This window comes from Lolium rigidum, chromosome 7 (genome assembly GCF_022539505.1).
Source record: "Lolium rigidum isolate FL_2022 chromosome 7, APGP_CSIRO_Lrig_0.1, whole genome shotgun sequence".
Lineage (NCBI taxonomy): Eukaryota > Viridiplantae > Streptophyta > Magnoliopsida > Poales > Poaceae > Lolium > Lolium rigidum.
In genome coordinates this window covers 337804253-337826251 of record NC_061514.1, presented here as the reverse complement: position 1 = coordinate 337826251, position 21999 = coordinate 337804253, and the positions used below count along the sequence as shown (strand labels likewise).

General features: G+C 48.4%; 3 protein-coding genes across 3 annotated transcripts; all 3 read right to left on the bottom strand.

Annotated features, from left to right (window-relative positions):
- Window positions 1-282: 282 nt before the first annotated feature.
- On the bottom strand, window positions 283-1427 carry LOC124675481 (peroxidase 2-like). The gene is made up of 2 exons (XM_047211558.1): window positions 1152-1427; window positions 283-1032 (listed from the first exon to the last, which is right to left on the bottom strand). Exons 1-2 carry the CDS (start codon window positions 1425-1427, stop codon window positions 283-285), a joined length of 1026 nt encoding a protein of 341 aa, XP_047067514.1.
- Window positions 1428-2349: 922 nt separating this feature from the next.
- On the bottom strand, window positions 2350-6548 carry LOC124673508 (putative SWI/SNF-related matrix-associated actin-dependent regulator of chromatin subfamily A member 3-like 1). The gene is made up of 3 exons (XM_047209576.1): window positions 5208-6548; window positions 4481-4787; window positions 2350-3502 (listed from the first exon to the last, which is right to left on the bottom strand). Exons 1-3 carry the CDS (start codon window positions 6546-6548, stop codon window positions 2691-2693), a joined length of 2460 nt encoding a protein of 819 aa, XP_047065532.1. The 3' UTR covers window positions 2350-2690.
- A 2484-nt stretch (window positions 6549-9032) lies between these two features.
- Window positions 9033-11757, bottom strand: LOC124676844 (trafficking protein particle complex subunit 3-like). The gene is made up of 5 exons (XM_047212868.1): window positions 11654-11757; window positions 11465-11562; window positions 10782-10881; window positions 9877-10059; window positions 9033-9364 (listed from the first exon to the last, which is right to left on the bottom strand). The coding sequence occupies exons 1-5, from the start codon at window positions 11711-11713 to the stop codon at window positions 9242-9244; spliced, it is 564 nt and encodes a 187-aa protein (XP_047068824.1). The 5' UTR covers window positions 11714-11757; the 3' UTR covers window positions 9033-9241.
- Between the last annotated feature and the right edge of the window lie 10242 nt (window positions 11758-21999).

Here is a 21999-nt window from a genome sequence, read left to right as displayed (position 1 = left end):
CTCTTAGAGTGAAAAACTAACTTGTGGGAGATAACAAAAAAATATAATAAAAATGCGCTTTACACAAACAAAATAATGGTCTCATTAATTAATCAATAGAAGCACACATGTAACAATTCCAGTAAAATAAAATGTAAAACAAGAATGAATAAAATCCTTATTGGGAAGTATATAAAAAATCACACACAAAAACGTCATGCATTCAGGTCGGTTTCCAACCACCAGGGGCCATGATGATTAGGCATGCCTCATCACAGTCTCGATTTCGTTGCATGAAGGTTGCTAGTTGATAAGGCGACAGTTCTTTCTGATCTCCCCATTCACGCTGGTCTTCACCTCGATGCTGCCCATCTTCCTCATGGCTTTCTTGAACTTTGTCTCCCAGACATACGGCTTCAAATTTTGTTTCACCAAATAGTTTGTCTTGGACGACTCGAGCGTGGCATCAGATGTGAACAACACTTCATGGTTGAGAACGTTCTTGTAGTATCGGTTGTCCAGTGTATTAGGGGTATAAATGTCCTGATCCACCGTAGAGCTACTGCTCCTGCACTTCCTTGTCACCGATTGTGCAAACCTAGAGTTCATAGCCATTGGGTCTGATGCGTTGCGCGTGAGACGGTCACCGAAGGACGAGCAGTGGGAGATCCCGACAGTGTGCGCACCAGATAGGGTGACCATCTCGTCGAGGCTGAGCCCCTTGGCTGCAAACATAGCCTCGAGCACCGTGACGTTGACGAAAGGAGGGGGTAGGTTGAAGAGGGTCTCGTTCGCAGAAGAGATGCGTCCGTCATAGCGGCCGGCGGGCATTTCAAAGTATACCTTCTTATTGCTGAGGAAGTAGGTGGCATCACGTCCAGCATAGGCAACAATGTCCGCGCAAGAGACAACACCCTTGCACTTGGCCTCGAGCTTAGTCTTGATCTTGTCGATCACTTCGAACCCGCGAAGGCTGCCTATATTAGGGAGGCCGAACTTCTCCGTCTGTTCATTGGACTGGGTCTTGTCAAGGAGAACCGATGCATCGCAACCCTGAAAAGGAGATATATGAATTCATCGCGTCAAATAGTAAACATCTATGCTAGCTACATTTGACTAATGTGTATATCAGAAACATGTTAGAAGTGATATGGGTATGAGTATTTACATACCTGGACAAAGCAGTCGTGGAAGAAGAGACGGATGAGCCCAGCGCCGATGCCGCGGTTGCGTTTAATCTCCGCCTGCACAACGTCCCTCACGATCTTCTCTGCTCCTTTGCAAGTCTTGTAGTAGTAAGCGTAGCTAAGCGCCGGGGCAGCAAGAGGAGTACTCTTTGCTGGTGCCGACAACGGGTAGGGATACCCGTAGCTCGCTTGGCATGTGTGGGCAACGCAGCCAAACAATGCTAGTAGCAGAGCCAAGGCGGCAAGCTTTTCACTAGCCATGGTTCGTATGTTGCTCTGAAAGGCTACTACTGAAGCTAGCCCGAGAGATTGCGGGAGGGAAACGATCGAAGTTGGGTGAAGGAAACTTGGTGTGTTGCGGGCCTACTTATAGGTCTCAGTTGGCCTACAAAATATGCAAGCACGAACTTATGGTTCATCCAATATTGGTTTCCTTCTGATGGTGGGTTGCATGTTGTGTGTTTGAGTCAAGCTGGAACATGGCGAGCACAATCTCACACACAGCTCAGTGGAGAAAAGAAAATCTCAGACAGGCTCAAATGGTTGACATTGGCGTTTACTCTTTGTGTGGTCCTTCTAGTTGCTAGCCCGTGCATATGATGATTAGGTGTCTTCTAATTTCTTTCTGTCTAACAATCAGAGTAGGATGAGAAAAAAAATGTGGAAATAGTATTCTTAAAGTAATGTGGAAACAAGTGGTACAAAAAGCAAAGATGGAACTGTAGGACACAACAATAATACAAAAGCATTTTCTTGAAACAAAACCGTAGCTGGATCCTAGAAAATGTTGGCAACATAACTTGGTTGTGTAAATTGATTCATGCTGAGGCAGTATTACTTGGCCCAGATCAGAGAAGAGGAAAACACATCACATTAACTGACGCTGCTGCGTCCCTGGCGTTACTGGTCTTTCTCTCCATCCAGCAAATGCAAATCGCCTGACTTAGTCTGACCAAAGTACCCACAACCAGCACCACGACGACTGCAGCCAACAACCCGGTTAAGGCAGGATAATCATTCACCACCACTTCTACAGGCATTGTGGATCCACTGTCAGCTCAAACAAATGGAACCAAATTCTGTATCCAGCTGGATTTGGGATATAATTTTGTGCCATCAGAAAAAATCAGCACAAGAAAACCAAGGATTTGAGAATTAAAAAAATGTGAAGAAGGAACTGATAATACGCTCTAGATCATCAACAAACAAGACGCACGACATCAGAATTACAGAAAATTGATCTTTCTGAACCTGGTTACTGTTTATCATCACAGGCAATTGACATACACCATTCCCTAGTCATGCACTGATATGAGACGCTACAGTCAAGTTCTGCAAAACAGAGAGCTCTTTAGCAACTCTCCCTGCTCCACCGGTGCTCTCATGCATGTTCACCACACGGGACAAAAATACATGCATGTAGCAGCACCATAATCTGAGCTAAAGCTATCGTTCACTTGTGTCAGATAGCGCATTCAGAACATGCTACCAGAGGGCAAAACTTACCACTGCCAGAACTATCGCTTACAAGCCCATCATCATGCGCAGCTCCTCGATGCGCATCTCCTTCTCCTTGGCTCCACCTTTCCTCCCGAACGCGCCACTGATCAGCCGCTTCTTCCTCTCTTGCAGCTCCAGGATCCTCTCCTCGATGCTGCCCTTCACAATCAGACGCACTGCCTTCACCGCTCTCGTCTGCCCGATCCGGTGCACCCGGTCCATGGCCTGCTCCTCCACCCCAGGGTTCCACCAGGGGTCAAAGAGGTAAACCGTCGATGCCGCAGTCAGGTTCACGCCAGCTCCTGCAGCCTTCAGGCTGGCCAGCAGCACAGTTGGGGCGTCAGGGCCAACAACGGCGAACTGCTTTATAACATCTGACCTCTTCTTCGCACTCATGGAGCCGTCAAGGCGCAGTATGTTGAAGCCTGCTCTCTTCAGAGGCCCTTCCAGCAGAAGCAACATCTTCCTGAACTGGGAAAAGACCACGGACTTTGATGAAGGGTCCTCCTTCTGCGAACGCTTCAGTAGTTCCAGCAGGGCTTGCACCTTGGAAGACAGAGGTTTGTCAGAGCCAAGGTTTTCTGAGCCATCTTCATCGGCATGCTGTACCTCCGGAGCAATAAAGAGGTCTTCTTTAGATAGAGACCGCCGACATATTGGACAGCGGGAACTAGAGCTCTTGAGGATTTTTAGGATGCAGGTTTGGCAATATATGTGAGTGCAACTTGTTATCACAGTTTTTGATGGAGGAGATAAGCAAATTGGACAGTCAAAGTCCTCTCCATCGTCAACCAATGAGGCTAGCTTCTTCAACAACTCTGGGTTTTTAGACACATCTGCAACAAGGGCAACAGATTTCTCTATGAGCAAGAATAAAGATATTTCCAGTGTACAGTACAAGAATAACGATAGAGATAGACACAATTGTGTTGCGGTAAGATACAATAAGATAAGTAATGCAGGAATAAGAATAACTGAACAGCGAAAGGAACAATTGATTTCACCATACCAAAAGTAGAATAAATTAACAAAAAGAATTCTGAAAACCGTACTTCACACAGGTACTAAATGCAACTTCCATTTTTCCAAACTCCAAAACATGTGTTAAATTGTATGATGATTACTGATAAAGCATTCCGTACAACCAACCTATACCACAAATAAGGATCACTACAAAACCTAAGCATTCAACCTAATTGATATGGGGATTTAGAAAAGCTTGATCTGATATTTTGTGGATGATAAAACCTTAAGTAAGATTTTTTTGCCGGCCCTGATAATACAAAGGAATTTTCTGCAAGGTCCAGGTATATTATTGAATTAACAAATGTATTCAGCGTCTTACAAAGGTTCATAAGCAATGTTACCAGGACTAGTATAGAGTACTAATTGATATCCGGTTTTGGTGAAAAATAATCACAGTTCATCTGCAAGATTCGCACACAATGTAGCTTATACAAATAACAGAAGCGTTGCAATACAACATAATTATTATTTATTAAATGAACTACCAATTGACTTACTGACATTGGTTTCATTTTGAATAGATAAACCAACATGACTTCAGTAATCAGTAGTTGCTAGTTGGATGCTAGTACAGTACGATGGTCTACTTTCAGAGAAAGTAAGATGGAGCTTCATTTAAATACCAATATACAACAACACGGATGTGATACTTCCTTAGAAACAACATGAATCAATTTAAATTGTTACATTTTTCATATGTGACAAAAAGATTGAATTATGGATTATTAATTTATTATATCAATAACATAAAGCCTGAATAGTGAACACAAAAACATAAGCCTATATACCTTCAAAGGAGCTAGTAGGAAACCATGACTTCATGTCAATAGGGCACAGTGCTACATCGTTGCAGAGCTGGCGGAGCCTCAGAATGAAAAACAGCACGGTTGAGTAGTTACGCAAAATCGATTCTCTGTCACCAAACTCCAGCATTTTGTTTCTCCCTTCCATTTCCATCTGATCATAGTACTCCCGTTCCTCCGTAGAAAGTTCAATGTAACATGCTACAACAGTTTTAGGTGGAAGGGCAACCACACTCTTACTTCCACTCTCTGCATCTTTTGTTCTGCGCAGTGAGATAGCACCTAGGAGGTTCTACAATAAACAGACAACAAATTTACATTGCAGATATGTTTGACTCCCTTTCCAACACCGTTATAAAAATACTCATTATTCTCCCCATAAGAAGATCGACCGACATTGATGGTAGAATCAGCATAATCAAAACAAAATAATATACATGTAAGGCAGTTTGATGAGTTATGGCAAGTAGTAGGAGAGTCTGATGTGCAAGAGCATATACAGATTACAGGACCAAAAGCTATCAGAGCATAAAGATTGCAAGCAAACGAACATAGTGACTTAACTTTCTAACTCTAGAAGCAGGTTTACCGGTGATCACCTGCCACTGTTCAGAAACATCTGATTCAACTGGCAATATTTACTACTAGTTCTAAAACTGTGGAATGACAAAAACGGAGTAATGGGATGAGAGGGACAACCGTCCTAACTTACTTGTAATCGTGACAACCCAGCCTTATCCCCTTTCCCTAGGGGGCGCTGGATCAAGCTCTGCCAATAGCTCTTGAATGAAAAAGGCTGGAACTTCAAAAATGCCATGAGCGGGTACAAATCCAACGAGCTGTTCTGGATTGGTGTCCCAGTGACTACCCACCGCCTCTGTGCATTCAAAGCAGTAACCGCCTTAGTCTGCCGAGCTGCAGAGTTCTTGATCACATGGGCCTCATCCAGAATCACCCGGAACCACTCAATATCATTCACTGGCGAGCCCTCCCGGTCAAATTCCGTGCCCAAGATGCTGTAAGTGGTAATCACAATGTCATACTTCAAGAGCACATTCTTATCATTCGTCCGCTCTCCATGATACATATACACCTTCAAGCTTCCTGCCTTGGTGTGCTCCTCCAGCTGTGTCACCCAAGACGAGAACACCGAGGGCGGGCAAACCACAAGTGTAGTCCGTGATCCCTCCTCAGCATCATCAATCTTCCTCCTTTTAGCCCCTTTGTTGGCCTTCTTTACCCCCACATTGGGGGCTTTGCTTCTCGCAATCAATGAGAGCAGAGTGAGCGTCTTGCCAAGCCCCATATCATCGGCGAAAATCCCGCCTCTCAGTGGTGCCGGCCGCTCCTTGGTATCCTGGGTTGTAAGCACGTTCTTGTATCCCCCATCTTTATCTTCTTCCCAGAATGGTGGCAGGTCGCAGGACTCCTCCCGGTGCACCAGCCATCCCAGAGCCTCCTTCTGGTGCTGGAACAGGGCCGACAGCACCACATCCCCCGGCGCCTCCATGGGCTCAATCCGGCAGTCTCCGTCCTTCCCCACATGCGCGAACAGCTTATCGACATCCCGGTCAGATTTCTTGGTCCGTTCTTGCACGAAGGCGGACTCGGAGAAGAAGAACTCGGGGTTGGTGGGGGCGAGGAGGGCGAGGCCCTTGTCCCTGATAGCCTTCTTCACGGTTTCGGCGGCGGCTGGGCAGGCGAAGATGTGGACCTGGCAGACGAGGCTGTAGGGCTTGCTGCCGTTCTTGGAGGAAGGGGCCTTGGGCACGATGGCGATGTTGTTGGCGATGAGGAGCGAATCGAGGAGCGGGGCGAGGGCACTGGCTGCGCCGCGCTCGATGTGACCGGCCTTGACGCCGCGGTTGTTGTGGACGGCGATGGCGTTGTCGTCGTGAGGGTTGAGGGGCTCGCGGACGAGGGTGACGTTCGCGCGGCCGCTGATGGTGCCGCTGTAGTGGTGGAGGCCGACGATCTTGGTGACGACTAAGCCCAGGAGGTAGGGCTCGTTGTCGTCGCCGCCGCCGCCGCCGCGGGAGGAGGAGGCGGCCATGGCGGCGGCTGAGTTGGGGAGGGGTTTGAAACTGAAAGGCGGTGTGCGGAAAGGTCGAGAGGGGTTTGGGGCTAGGGCAATGAGTGGGGAATTCTTTTAGGACATACAGGCGTGATTGGTTGCTCCCCTTGACTCGCATCGGTTCAATATTTTTCGGTTCTCGTTTGGTTACCTGGCTGAGGTCGTGTTTTTAGAGCATCTCCACTCGTCCCCTGAGGAGGCCCGGCGAGCGTTTTTTCTATCCGGACGGCGAAATTCGGTTCAGTCGCGCCCCCGGTTCCTCGTTTTCGGGATTTGGGTCTAAATTCATCCGGCGATCCCACGCCACCCCCGGCCCCCCGGGGAGCTCTCGGGGACTCCGGACGAGTGAAAAGCGGGGAAGGGCCCGATCTGTCGGTGACTCGACGCACGAACCCCACCGCCACGTCGCTCAAAATCTCCCCCACCCCTCGTATCTCTCTCGCCGCCGGCACCACCCCGCCGGCTTGTTGCCCGGATTGCGCCGCCCTCGCTCCCCGCTCGCCTATATTCCGCCGTGTTTGGACGACGGCCTATCTGGCTGCTCTTCCGCCGGCCTGTTTTCCGGCCTGCTTGCTCGTCGTCGCTCGCGGCTCGGGTTGCCTCGACCACGCCCGTCAGGTGTTCGTCCATTTGCCTGTCTTAATTTGTTTGAAAAATTGTGAAATTTGTGTGCTTCATTTGTTTCAGCACTTGTTAAACATTGTACTGTTATCGCCGAATTTGTTTCAGCAATTTTCGTCCTCTTGTTTGCCGAACTTGTTAAATTTTATGTTGAATTTGTTTGAAATATGTCAAATGGTCGAGGTTGGGGGTTTCCTGCCGGGGGGGCGGCTGGAACTTCGGCGCTCCCCACGCCAAATCTTCATCCAATCCGGACGAAAATTTCGCCGGATTTGGGCGTGGGGAGCGCCAACGAGTGGGGATGCTCTTACACGAATCGCTTCTCAAAGTACCCTCGGATCAAGTTCCGGAGGAACATCCGATTCGGCCGTTTCTAGCGAGCCACCCCGTTACGGCAGAACTCGAGAACCCCGCATTCTCGCAGAGCCACCGCGGGAGATGGCGCGAGCTCGCGCGGGACGGCGAAATCTCGGCGGGATGAATTCGGTCACCGTGCTTGAAATTTCACCACCGTATATACGGGCGACTCTCTCATCGCCAAATTCAAATCCCTCATTTCCCCCCATTTCGAGTTTATCTACCCTTCCCGATCTAGCGACATGGTCGGCTCTTCCTCACCCGCACGGTCGGCGAGGCTTGCAGCGGCGACGGTGGCTGTGGCGGCGGCTACTACCGCGGATGGCCGTCTTCTTCCTCTGCATCGATGGCTTCGATTGTGGTAAGCTTCTGCAACCCTGGCCTTAGATCTAAATCTTGTGGGTACACACGGGGGTCTGAATGAATCCATTGTAGGACATTCCTTCGTCCCCGGTCGAGGTTTGTGGAGGTTGTCTAGGTTGCATCTAACTCTACCACCGGGACGCTGATCCTGCCTGCATCTTCGCTAGGGTCCCCTGCTTCCCCGACGTCGGTGTTGGGTGTGGCTTCTCTGACTGTAAGGCCGGTCTTACTTTTCTCGCTCTTCATTGATGTGGTACTGCTTAAGGATGTGGATGTGGTAGTGGTAGTTCATTGATGTGGTACTGGTACTGCTTAAGGATGTGGATGTGGGCACTGGTAGTTCATTGATCTGCTTGTGGTACTGCTTAAGGATGTAGATGTGGTAGTGGTAGTTCATTGATCTGCTAGTGTCTGTCATGTAGGTGATCATATCATTGGGCTCCTCTGATCTTTCTGCTCCTACTGTCAATGTTGAGCAATGTCTGATTTCATGCAAACCAGCCATGGTTTGGAAACTAGAGCTTTCAGAGTTTGTGCTCAACCAGTTGGTTCAGCTTGTCCGTAGCGGCTGTTTCAACATGGGATTCAAAGAGCAGCAAATGAAGAAGGTAGCTGCTGCTGCATTCGTTGGCATACATGTGACCACTTTTCATCTCTACAACCACATCAGAAACTGGATGACCAACTGGAGTGTCATACTGAAGATGAAACAGATCACATTCTGGACTGGAGCGAAGATGGTTGCTGCTTCTATGCTACTGATGAAGATACGACGGACGAGTACATTCATGTAGTAAGCCTCATTGGCGCTAACCGAGGCATCGCCCTTACGTCGGGACCCCGATCACAAATTATGCTCAGATGAAGACGATCTTCACACTCCGGTTTGGCACAGCTGTTCTAACCTAACTTGCTAGGCAGGGCTATCAACTTCATTGCAGACAACAAAGAACAGTATGCCAAGTACTTATTTGTATAAAAGTAATATCAGTTCTACTTATTTGTTTTGAAATTATCTTTCTTTGGACGAATTGTTTCGGATAGGCTTGGCAGGTAAGCAGAGTAAAAATACTTCATTTCCTTGCAATGTGGTAGGAAATCACATCGTCATCACAGTTGATCTGAACAAATTTATCTCACTGATCCAAAGCAGGAAAAGTATACATACAATATATTTAAAACATATCAACGGTACACAGTAGAGCTGCAAAATATAATGCACAGGTACCTCATGTAAAAACCATGTCATACCTAAATTACAGCCACGGAGGAACTCAACACGGAAGTAAAACGAGCAACACAGTGTGGCATAAACTATCCCTAAGAAGAAACTAGTCGTCATCCTTGTAGGGGTATTCCTCTGGGACTTGCTTGGTGAGCTTCACTCGCATCTCATAGGCGTCATCCCCACGAAGCATATCGCGGACCCATGTGACCTCTGTTTTCATGGAAACCTAAACCACAAGCAATAGATTAGAGCAGCAGATGATGAAAGATTTCAGGGACTAGTAAGATCATAGTACCGGAACACATATCTACAATTATCAAAAGGTGCTAGTAGACAGTTCCATTAAAACACTGCAACTAATAGTTATTAGAACACCAGCGGATAATAGTCCTTTTTTTACGGAAAAACAGTAGGGAAGGGGTCCCCTACTACATCATTTTCATTTAATAAAAAGAAAATACTCCATATTAGAGCAGACAATTATGTGGTACCATACCAGTGGTTTAAATAGATTCGCCATGATATGCGTTTAGATCAGGATATCAACATCATTCAAATCGCAAGGGGTTGCATATTATTATGAACTTCTTTGTTTAGTTACTACATAGAGGCATAAGGTTCAGAGACCCCAGCTTTGTTTTGTAAAATATATGTTCTTCCAAATATTAGAACATATTTATTCATCATCAGTTTGACAAGAAGAGGAAATTATAAAATATGCAGTTATAGAAGACAAACCATTTCCAGTGCTCCTCTAATAACTCCACTCAGAACATTGCAATACTGAAGCCCTTGGCAAGTATCAGGAAGCTCAACAAAATCTACAAGTGGGTTGTCCTCCAATACAAAGCTGCATGTTGTACCCTCAGCATCCCAATTGGTTACCGTTGCAGTCACTCCCAGGAACATTTTGAATCCAAGCTGTTTTAAAAATGTAAAAAATGTCAGACCATAAAGCCATAAGGAGGAAAAAACGGAAGGGGAAATCAGATAGCCCACAAGTTTGACTGTTCTAGTAAGAAAATGAGTGGCATCTTGGAGATATGGTGATGAACCCTGGACCTTCAGTAATGAGCAAGTTGAGATATATATAAAACAAATGAGCTAACACAGTATATGTAGAATCTGCGGAAGTAAGAGTAGGCATCAAATGTCCCTGAGTGATGTATCGCTGTGCAGTGTGCAGCAGGAAAGAATGCTATCAATGGATAAAAACACAGCTGAGTGCCTACATCTAATAAAACCGAAAACACTGTTATGCAATGGGAAAACTGCTAGGCTCTTGAAACTTCTGTTGGATAAATTATATGCAATAGCAATAATATGAAACATACTTATGGTTCCAGATGCAAAACATATATTAAACATCTGTATGATTGAGTCTTTCTTCCCCCTGTGAACATTTTTCCATACAAGTGTAGGAAATATGCATAAGGGAAACATAGTCAGTAACTATAAAAAAAGGACGTACCCAGTGCTAAGAGCTCCCACACTGTGCGGGGTCTGGGGAAGGTGTTAGTGGCAAGCCTTACCCTCACGAAGTGCAATGTGAGGAGACCGCGACTCGAATACTCAGTAACTATGGGATGCATTATATTTATATCTGGTTAATTTCATGAAATGCAGAAAGAATAATAGTAGACCTTTGCTATAGTATCAGCAGTCTCCTTGAAGTCAACACACGTTGATACATTTGACTTGGCTAGGAATTCATCGACCAATCGAGTTCCAATATTGTAACCCCTGAAAAATAAAAGAATATAACATGTATGAAGAGTCTGCACGCGAGGTTCAGACACGGCAAATCGTATGGCTGCCACTGCCGACAGATATATTGCTTAATTCGCTAGAAAGTCTGTAAACAGCAATCACATTAGGGGACATATCGGCACGTCATATGTGATTCTACATCTGATCTAGCTTGCCATCTTTCCTCTATCAGTGATTGCTATATGTTCATCTACAACAATGCATGGATGGAAGAGCCTTATCCCTCTAAGTCCATAACTCCTCAATGAAGTACAGTAAGAAATTTGGAGTACAATGCAAATATGCAATTGGAAAATTCTGCTCCCTCCATTGGACAACGGAACGTCAATTCTGTGTTTGACATGCCAACTATGACAACTCCATGACGACAGAAACAAAATTCTCCATTACAGACTTAACGCACTTTAGTCGACTTGGGTAAGAAGTCCATAGAAAAATCACAGATGTCTACTCCTAGATCAAGATCATCCGCGTACTCCGTCAAATTGACCCCCATAAGAAGTTTCTGAATTTGCTCAGAAAGTTAGAAATAGATGAACAAGGGGAGCGGGCGTACATCTGATCAAGCTGCTTGTTGACCTCCTCGACCTCCTCCAGATCCGTGAGGAGCTGCCGCACGATAGCGCCGTAGGTGAGCGTGAAGAGCTCCGCGTTCTGCAGAGCAACAATGAACCAATGCAACCAGATCAGTGAGGGGGGCAGATCTAACGGGCGAACAGGGGAGTTATGGGGTTCGGAAGCTTACTACGCGGTCGACGCTGGCGAAGAGGGCGTCGCCCGACTTGGGAGTCGTGAGAGGCGGCATCGCCGGGATCGCTGCCGGCGGCCACTAGCTCGCGGTGGCGGTGGTGGCGGGTGAGAGAGATCGGAAGTGGGGAGCCGTTATAGGCCAGATTAACCATGTTTCTGGAATCTGGAGTCGTATAGGCCAGATTGGGTGCCAAATTACAACTGCTCGAGTTCTCTATGGGCCGGCCTGTCTGCGATTGCGCCAGTTTGTTCTTGTGCTCTTCTGCGCCTTCTGGCTAGCACGGTTGGCCATGGAAGTCCATTGGGCCTCGCTCTTTGGTATAAATAATGGAGTTTCCCTCAAAAAAATTGAGTAATTTTTTTGATTGTGCATATCTTTAGTATCCTATTCCAAACTAATTGACTTGGTTTTGTCCAAATGCGCATATACCTAGACACGTTTTTAGTTCTTTTGATAAAGAGAATATATTAATATCACGAAGATACCAATTACATCGGACTTCGCACCACCAAAATGTGCAACGACATGAAGGATGCGCACATCCAAAAGAAAATAGAGAAAAATAAAATAAAGAGACTTGTCACAGTGATGAAACACTCGCAACAACATCACTCGAACCACCACCAAAAACAACACCCACACTACAAAATAGATACCCCAAAAGCAACACATCCAAAAAGGAATGAAACAATGCACAAGAGTTGTTGTCGCCTGATCGAAGATATTGAGTTTCATCCTAAAAATCGTTGCACGGTACTTGAAGAGCATCATAAAAAATGCAGTCTTGTACTGCCACCCACCCACCCCCTACCCCCCTCCACCTCTTGCAAAGGCTGCTACTGGAAGTCAGCAAACACTCGATACACAAGAACATGTGGCGCAAGTCTTGATCACAAATAATACACCTCTCCACCGTTGCAAACCTCTGATCGAAGCCCCCATGACTTTATCCACATATTTCAGTATCATGGAAATCTACATTTAGACATGTCCCATGGCACCAGCAAGACAACGAAACCACACCCTCATGAAGCCACACTGGCCGAAGATACGAATCAATTTCAATCTGGATATCCAATAGCGTCATGCTGTTATCACCAGAATTTGACTGGATCAGAGGTGGGCCGCGATTAAAGATGGGCTTGAAGAATATACATGGAAGAAATACATGAATCGGCCTTATATGCAAAGTTTGGGCTAGTTTGCCCGTGTATCTGTAAATATAGTAGGATACGTGTCGGTTAGATAGAATTTGGCTCGTGCACGGTTGGGATTATTCCCACGTTAGAAAGTCTACGGACTATAAATATGTATCTAGGGTTTATGAAATAAACAACAATCACGTTCGCCACAAACCAATCTAGGCGCATCGCCAACTCCCTTGTCTCGAGGGTTTCTTCCGGGTAAGCATCATGCTGCCTAGATCGCATCTTGCGATCTAGGCAGTACACGTTTATTCGTTGTTCAGCGTTGCTCATGCTGAAGCCTTGTTGATGGCGAGCAACGTAGTTATCATAGGCGTGTTAGGGTTAGCATTGTTTCATCGTATCATATGCTTTCGTCCGTGCAACCCTTAGACGTCTAGCCGCCCTTACACCTATCTTAGGTGTAAGGGCGGCACCCCGCTTGATCATAATTTAGTAGATCCGATCCGTTATGATTGCTCCTTGTTCTTCAAGGATTAGTTTAATATCTGCATAGTTAGGCCTTACAAACGGGATGAAGGATCCAGTGGCACGTAGGGTGTAGTTTGCTAGCCCTAGACAGGATGTTCCGGGGATCAACTTCATGTTGGTTCTTAGGCCTTATCTAGGGTCGGTTTATGATCACAGTGCGTGGCCGCCAGGCTCAATCACGCGTAGGATGTTCCGATTATGTGGTGAAAACCCTAAATCGTAGTAGGTCGTTTTAGCTTTATATTGATCAAGCAGGACCACCATGTGATCGTACACCTCGTACGAATCATGGGTGGATCGGCTCCTTGAGCCGATTCACGGGACAACCCGAGAGCCGATCGAGGCTCGTATTTAATGTTTACGTGTATGCCATGCGAGAAACTAAGCGAGGCAAATCCATCACCTTCCCGACCGGGTATAGGTCGGTGGCACGCCCTTGTACCAGGCATCGGACGTGCGTGCCGAGTCTTTGCGGGCCGTCGCTCGAGGGACCGGGGCCAGCCGCAGTCCTAGGAGCCTCCCGGCTCTATCTGTGTTGCCCGTCGCCTGCTCGCCGGTGGGTTTCGACCGCAACACATTCCGGCACGCCCGGTGGGACAGTCTTCGACATCAACCGCATCGCCATCTACATCCGAGATGGCGGAAGGCACTCCGATCACGTACGAGGATCCGGCCGAGGAGCTCAAGAAGAAGTATGACGAGGTCAAAGCGATCCTCGAAGCCGACCTCATCGGCTCTTTCCGGAGAACCCGCTCACACGGCATCGGGTGGAAAGGGTTCTCACCGAAGCGCGCTCGATGGAGTGGACCTGTCCGCCCCGTCGAAGAACGCACCAGCTCTCTGCGTCGGGAGATTAATTTCATGGTAGCTCATTCGCTGCACCGCCATTCCGAGAGCCCGGTGAACACTTTGGAGCGTGTCGCTCTTCGGGTGATCCGAGAAATCATGAGGCATCGGTACTCTCCGTCGGGACCAGCTCCGAGGGACTCACCAAGGAGAGATGCCACTCCGAGTCCCGACCACCGCTGCCATTCGCGTTGGCAGCACCGAAGTGCCGAGTTCACCGGCATACGTCGTCTACAAGATCGGTGGTGACCCTAGTGATTACCAGTTCTTGCATGAGGCGCCTAAGGAGATCCCTCACGGATACACGTGCACATACGTGCCCGGACCGTAGTAGCCGGGCACTCACGAACCAGACCGCAACAGCGAGGGACTTCGGAACAGCGGGAGGAACTTCGGGAACGGATCTTGAGAAGCAGACGTGGCTAGCTAAGTATGCCACCCCGATCAACCTCCAGAGCCCAACTCCTGCAGTTGGCTCAGAGCTTGAGAAGCAAGCGTGGCTGGCTAAGTATGCCACTCCGGCGAATCTTCAGAGTTCGACTCCCGCAGCCAAGCACCGCGGATCAGATCGAGTACAATCTTGAGAGACCGGTTCGGCATGGTGCCGAAAAGGAGGGCAATCGGCTATTCCAAGCCGTACCCCAATGAGTACGAGTTGATCCCACTACCACCCAAATATCGGCTCCCTGAATTCTCCAAATTTAGTGGATCAGATGGCTCCAGGTCAATCGAGCATGTGAGCCGATATTTGCCAAGCTGGGCACGATCTCAGCATCAGATGAGCTGCGTGTGAGGTTCTTCGCACAGTCCCTCACAGGATCGGCTTTCGGGTGGTACACATCGCTGCCACCGGACTCAATCCGGACTTGGAAGCAGCTTGGAGGAGCAGTTCCACATGCGGTATCACTCGCGAGGCTTCCGAGGCTGGCATTGCCGATCTAGCACAAGTACGACGAAGCGCGGAGAAACAGGTGTCGGAATACATCCAGGCGCTTCAGGACCGTTAGGAACCGATGCTATTCGGCTCGTGTGACTGAAAAAGAAGCGATCGAGTTGGCGGTGGTGGGTCTCGCATCACCGATCAAGGATGTGGCCTCCCAAGCGAGACTACCCTTCACTGGCGCACATGGTGCAGAAGCTGTCATTATATGAACAGCGCCACCCAGAGGTATACCAGGATAAATTCAAGCGTGCGGTGGTCCTGGTTGAGGCAGATGAAGATGAAGGCTCTACGGGAGATCGAGAGGTAGCAGTGGCTGAATGGACTCGGGGGGCAAGCCCCGTGTCCTGCAAATGGGTTAAGCCACAAGGTCCTCCAAAAGGGTTTGACTTCGACGTGACCAAGGCTGAGAAAATTTTCGACCTCTTACTTAAGGAGAAGCAGCTAAAGGTACCCGAAGGCCACAAAATCCCCACGGCGCAGGAGCTGAACGGAAAGCCATACTGCAAGTGGCATAACACGTTCACCCATGCCACCAACGACTGCAGGGTGTGGCGTCAGCAGATCCAAATGACGGTAGAACAAGGGCGTCTAATTTTCAGCCAGTACGCCATGAAAGTCGATACACACCCCTTCCCCGCCGTTAACATGGTGGAGTGCACTTACCCTGGGGAGTGCCAGCCAGGTTTCTCGTTCAACATCAACATGGTAGGACCTGGGCACCACCCCGGTAAGGACGAGAGACGAGGGCAGCTGCTCTCATAGCAAGGACACGAGAGGAAGCCGTTCCACGCGATCGGCTCCGACACGATGGCAAGCGCTACATCACAGAGGGAGAAGTGAAGAATGTGAGATATCAGCGACCCCTCTCTGATCACCTCCTCGACAAATACGTGAGTCAATACGACCAACGCCGACGGTACAACAACGATGACGAAAGAGATCGTCTGGCTAGGGACGCCAGGAGACATCGCCGGCATGATCGCGACGAGGAGAGATATGAGCGCCACGCCAAGGAAAAGTCAAGAGAGCGAGACGACGTGGATAGGCACTGGGACTGTCCCTTCTTCAGACACTGCTGGGATTCAGGAATGAGCCGATTGCCTACAATCGGCAACTGCCCAGAATGTAGACAGAAGAAGAAGGATGCAGCTAACGTGTCCGTGTTCAAACATCTAGGGCCTCTCCCGCCTCGGAACAAGTACGCTGAGTCCTCTCGGGTGGAAGATCTCGAGGAATTAGAGGACGATGATGAAGAAGAAGAAGAAGATAAGTACCACCGGCCAAGGTGGTGCCCTGATGGACTCAGCCGTTCCCAAAAGCGTAGGGTTCAGCGACTACGTGGTTTGGAGGAAGCCGAAAGGTTATACCTGCACACGTTAAGGAAGGCGCGGCCTGATCTGGCCGCGAAAATTCAGCGAACTCTGGACGAAGAAGGACGGCCACAAAGGAAAGAGTGGCGCCCCAGACAGAAGAAAGCCGATGATGAGACATCGGCTGGCACAAACATGGTGTTCATCCTTCCGACGGAGTTTAGTGCTCCAGGATTAGACGAAGCACCCGTGGCACAACTTGACTGCGGCCCACGGCCAGTTATCTTTGAGAAGCCACGAGAAAGAAGCTACAGACACCTGAAGGCCCTGTACTTGCGAGGTTATATCAATGGGCAGCCTGTCAACAAGATGCTGGTGGACACCGGAGCGGCAGTCAACATTATGCCATACTCCATGCTTCGTCGGTTGGGACGCTCTAGCTCGGACCTGATCAAGACCAACGTTACACTGAGCGATTTCAACGGCCAAGCATCTGACGCACAAGGTGTTCTGGAACGTGGATCCGACCGTAGGAAGGAAAACCATCCCTACGACATTCTTTATTGTCGATAGCAAGAGCACCTATGTTGTCCCGCTAGGGAGAGATTGGATCCACGCCAATTGTTGCATTCCATCCACGATGCACCAATGCTTAATACAGTGGGATGGAGATGAAGTAGAGGTCATCCACGCAGATGACTCAGCCGAGATTTCAACGGCTGGCATGAACGTTTGGGAGACGACAGGCCAAGAGCCACTCTCAGGCATCAATTTGGACGACTGCGAGCGCATCGACGTGACGAAGGACGGGGTTAGGCTGGTCTTATCCACCGGCCTGACCGTATAGCAAGAACAAATCTATGGACGAACGTGGCGAGGCCGATCCTTGTGATCGGCCCCAAAGATCTATGGAGGAACATTGCAAAACCTTCATTGAGCGATTCAATCAACATCGAGGCCGATTCCAGCAATCGGCCAAAATTATCCTCACCATACGTTCTGCCTGTGTTCAACGTCGATCTAATGGGCAACAGGTTTACGTCGGTTGATGAGTTGGAAGAAGTCAACATTGGTCCTAACGGAGCCGACGTTCAAATACAGTGCCTTGGCTAACTACAGAGCCGATATCCGCAGTTACCTGGCAGATTCGGCTCGGGGGGCACCTAATCAGATGAACATGTGCGATACATGTGCAGTGAAGATGAACATGTGCGATACATGTGCAGTGAAATATTGGGGGCCGATAGAAAAATCGGCCGGTAAAAAAAAAATTTCCACGATGTACAGCCGATGCACAGACATCGACTTTAGAGCTAAGAAACAAAGCCGATGCACAGACATCGACTCTAGTACAAATTACACAGGATCTACCAGCTGCGTGTTCAAGACGCGGATTTCGACCAAGTCGGTCTTCAGTTCAGCTTCGAGGCCTTCCACTTCCTCGAGGGAGTGAACAATGAGAACTTCCTCAGTTGCAATGAGCTGTTTTTGTTGCCTGAACCTTCTCTTCGAGGACCTCCGACCCTTTGCGTAAGGTCGCCAGTTCAGCAGTGCTGTCAGACATGTCAGTTTTGGCGTACAAGGCAGCCTTTTGCTCATCAAGCCGTGGGCATTTTGTCTGCAATATCGGCTTTCGACGGAAGAAAAGGTGATCGGCTCTGGTGTATCTACTGTCGGCTTGGCCAAGTTGGCCACCTTCTCAGCTACACTCGTAGGAATGGCTAGGACCAGAGTGGCTGACCTTTTCTTGGAAGCTGACGGTGGCAAGTCTGGCTGGCTCTGCATGGTGGCTGTCTCAGAATTGCCTGAGTTCGAGGCCCTTTGACTGAACTGTGTGTCCTCGCCGTTGTTCTTGCCTTAACTGAGGCTCGGGGCAGCGCTGATTTGGTAGACACTTCGTTTTGGGAAGCCGATTGGAGTGTCATCGGCTGACTCCGCATCATAACCTCGCTTCAAAAGCGGTGAGTTGTTGCGTAAGAAGACCACCGTAGCCGCCGAAAGGGATCCGAAAGGGAAGCCGTCATCATCTACAGGGTCAGGGCCGTTTCTGTTGATGCAAAAGATAGAGCAAGGCGCTATGTTCGAACAGCAAGGAGTGGTTAAGGATCACCTTCAGGCCTGAGACCTTAGCGTGGGCGTTGGATGATGTTGCCTTTGGGTCCGTTGCAGTTGCGAACCTGCGCGATTGACATCTGAGGTTCATATGGCCGTGGGTTGGATCTGTTCAAGCGGCGATTTGGGGATTTGAGTTTTGCTCTTTCGGATAAGTCGCAGGTTACCATTTGAATAGACAATAGAGTTGGCCTTGCTCGCGTTTTATGGCAAGGGCCGATGTGCTGCCATCGGCTCTTAATGTATTGACTCTCTTTAACAATCGGCAAAGTTGGAGAAGGGACAGAATCAGCTGAGAAATGTCTTCTTCATTAATCAGAGGGGTTTTTTTACAATGAAGAGCCGATTGCTCAAGGAAGGAAGAACAAAAGAAGAGCCGATTGCTCAGGAACTACTAATCCTACATTACTAATCTTCGCTGGCCTCGTCGTCGGCATCGTAGCTGCCGTCGGCGCTGCTTCCGGAGAGTTCCTCGTCGCTGCTGCCCCAACCCTCGGCCGGAGCCTCTTCTTCCTCGTCATCATTATCGTCCTCGCTGTCCGCCCAAGCGCGGAAGCGCTTCGCCGGCGGATATCCAGCGGAGGAGGAGGAATCATCCTCCTCCTCTTCCTCCTCTTCCTCCGCTTCTTCTTCTTCCTCCTCCTCATCGGAGGAGGTGGAGTTCGCCCAGGAGTGGAGGTCGTCTTCGCTCTCGCTCTTCAGCTCCCCTTCGATGAGGAACTGGAGGTCGTCCCCCCCGTCGGTCAGAGGTAAGTCACCATCTGACCCGACGAGTGCCTCGGGTGGGCCATCTGGCACGTGGTCAAAGTTCCACTCCTGCTCGCTCAAGGAAGAAGATTGGAAAGAGAGGCCTGATGAGATGGAGGAAGAGGAAGACATTGCTACATGGAAAGAGGGTTTTTAGGTGCCGATGGCCGAACGGAGCAAGGGGATGAAGTGGCGAACCGTTCGGCACAGTTAAATAAAGGGGGTATAGTGGAGATTTAATGCCATTACGGTTTCCGAGGAAGTGATGTTAAAGCTATCAAATCTTGCAAAGAAGTTGTGAGGGCAAGGCATCATGATGAAGGATACTGCGACGGTTCTGCTCTGCCACGACATGACCCGACGAAGAGAAAGCAGAGTGATTTTGGAATTGTCATTTCCAAAACCAGGGGGGCATGTGTTATCACCAGAATTTGACCGGATCAGAGGTGGGCCGCGATTAAAGATAGGCTTGAAGAATATACCTGGAAGAAATACATGAATCGGCCTTATATGCAAAGTTTGGGCTAGTTTGCCCGTGTATCTCGTAAATATAGTAGGATACGTGTCGGTTAGATAGAATTTGGCTCGTGCACGGTTGGGATTATTCCCACGTTAGAAAGTCTACGGACTATAAATATGTATCTAGGGTTTATGAAATAAACAACAATCACGTTCACCACAAACCAATCTAGGCGCATCGCCAACTCCCTTGTCTCGAGGGTTTCTTCCGGGTAAGCATCATGCTGCCTAGATCGCATCTTGCGATCTAGGCAGTACACGTTTATTCGTTGTTCAGCGTTGCTCATGCTGAAGCCTTGTTGATGGCGAGCAACGTAGTTATTGATACGTCTCCGACGTATCGATAATTTCTTATGTTCTATGCCATATTATTGATGATACCTACATGTTTTATGCACACTTTATGTCATATTCGTGCATTTTCTGGAACTAACCTATTAACAAGATGCCGAAGTGCCAGTTCCCGTTTTCTGCTGTTTTTGGTTTCGTAAATCCTAGTAACGAAATATTCTCGGAATTGGACGAAACGAAGACCGAGGTTCCTATTTTCACCGGAAGCATCCGGAACACCCGAGAGCCGCGGAGGGGGCCCCGTGGGCCCCGGATGATAGGGTGGCGCGGCCCGGGCCCCGGCCGCGCCCGGCCTATGGTGTGGCCACCCCTTCGACCCTCCTGCGCCGCCTCTTCGCCTATATAAAGCCTCCGTCGCGAAACCCCCGATGCGAAAAACCACGATACGGAAAACCTTCCGAGCCGCCGCCATCGCGAAGCCAAGATCCGGGGGACAGGGAGTCTCGTTCCGGCACCCTGCCGGAGCGGGGAAGTGCCCCGGAAGGCTTCTCCATCGACACCGCTGCCATCTCCACCGCCATCTTCATCACCGCTGCTGCTCCCATGAGGAGGGAGTAGTTCTCCATCGAGGCTCGGGCTGTACCGGTAGCTATGTGGTTCATCTCTCTCCCATGTACCTCAATACAATAATCTCATGAGCTGCTTTACATGATTGAGATTCATATGAGTTTTGTATCACAATTCATCTATGTGCTACTCTAGTGATGTTATTAAAGTAGTTCTATTCCTCCCGCACGTGTGTAAAGGCGACGAGTGTGTGCACCGTGTTAGTACTTGGTTTATGCTATGATCATGATCTCTTGTAGATTGCGAAGTTAACTATTGCTATGATAATATTGATGTGATCTATTCCTCCTACATATGCATGAAGGTTATAGTGTGCATGCTATGCTAGTACTTGGTTTAGTCTCGTTGATCTATCTTACACTAAAGGTTACTAAAACATGAGCATTATTGTGGAGCTTGTTAACTCCGGCATTGAGGGTTCGTGTAATCCTACGCAATGTGTTCATCATCCAACAAAAGTGTAGAGTATGCATTTATCTATTCTGTTATGTGATCAATGTTGAGAGTGTCCACTAGTGAAAGTGTAATCCCTAGGCCTTGTTCCTAGATACTGCTATCGCTGTTTGTTTACTGTTTTACTGCGTTACTACTGCTGCGTTACTACTGCTGCGTTACTACTTCTTGTTTACTGTCCTGGGCAAAGCACTTTTCTGGTGCCGTTGCTACTACTTATTCATACCACCTGTATTTCACTATCTCTTCGCCGAACTAGTGCACCTATTAGGTGTGTTGGGGACACAAGAGACTTCTTGCTTTGTGGTTGCAGGGTTGCATGAGAGGGATATCTTTGACCTCTTCCTCCCCGAGTTCGATAAACCTTGGGTGATCCACTTAAGGGAAACTTGTCTGCTGTTCTACAAACCTCTCGCTCTTGGAGGCCCAACACTGTCTACAAGAATAGAAGCTCCCGTAGACATCAAGCACTTTTCTCGGCGCCGTTGTCGAGGAGGAAAGGTAAAAAGGCACTCATACTTCGGTTCCGGTAGTAACGGTACTTTCTCGGCGCCATTGTGTTTGTGCTCGAAGCTATTTCCTTTAGATCCTGCAATTGCATCTTTTTGTTTCTTGTTTTTATTTTCACTAGTTAGGCATAATGGAAAACAACAACAAATTTAGTGAGCTTTTTAATCTTTTTCCTGATTTAGAATTGTTTGGTGTGAACATTAAAAAACCAATGGAACCTTATTTGCATGCTAGTAGCGATGTTATTAGTATGAATGCAATTACTGCTAATGCTATGGAGAAGTCTAAGCTTGGGGAAGTCTGGTT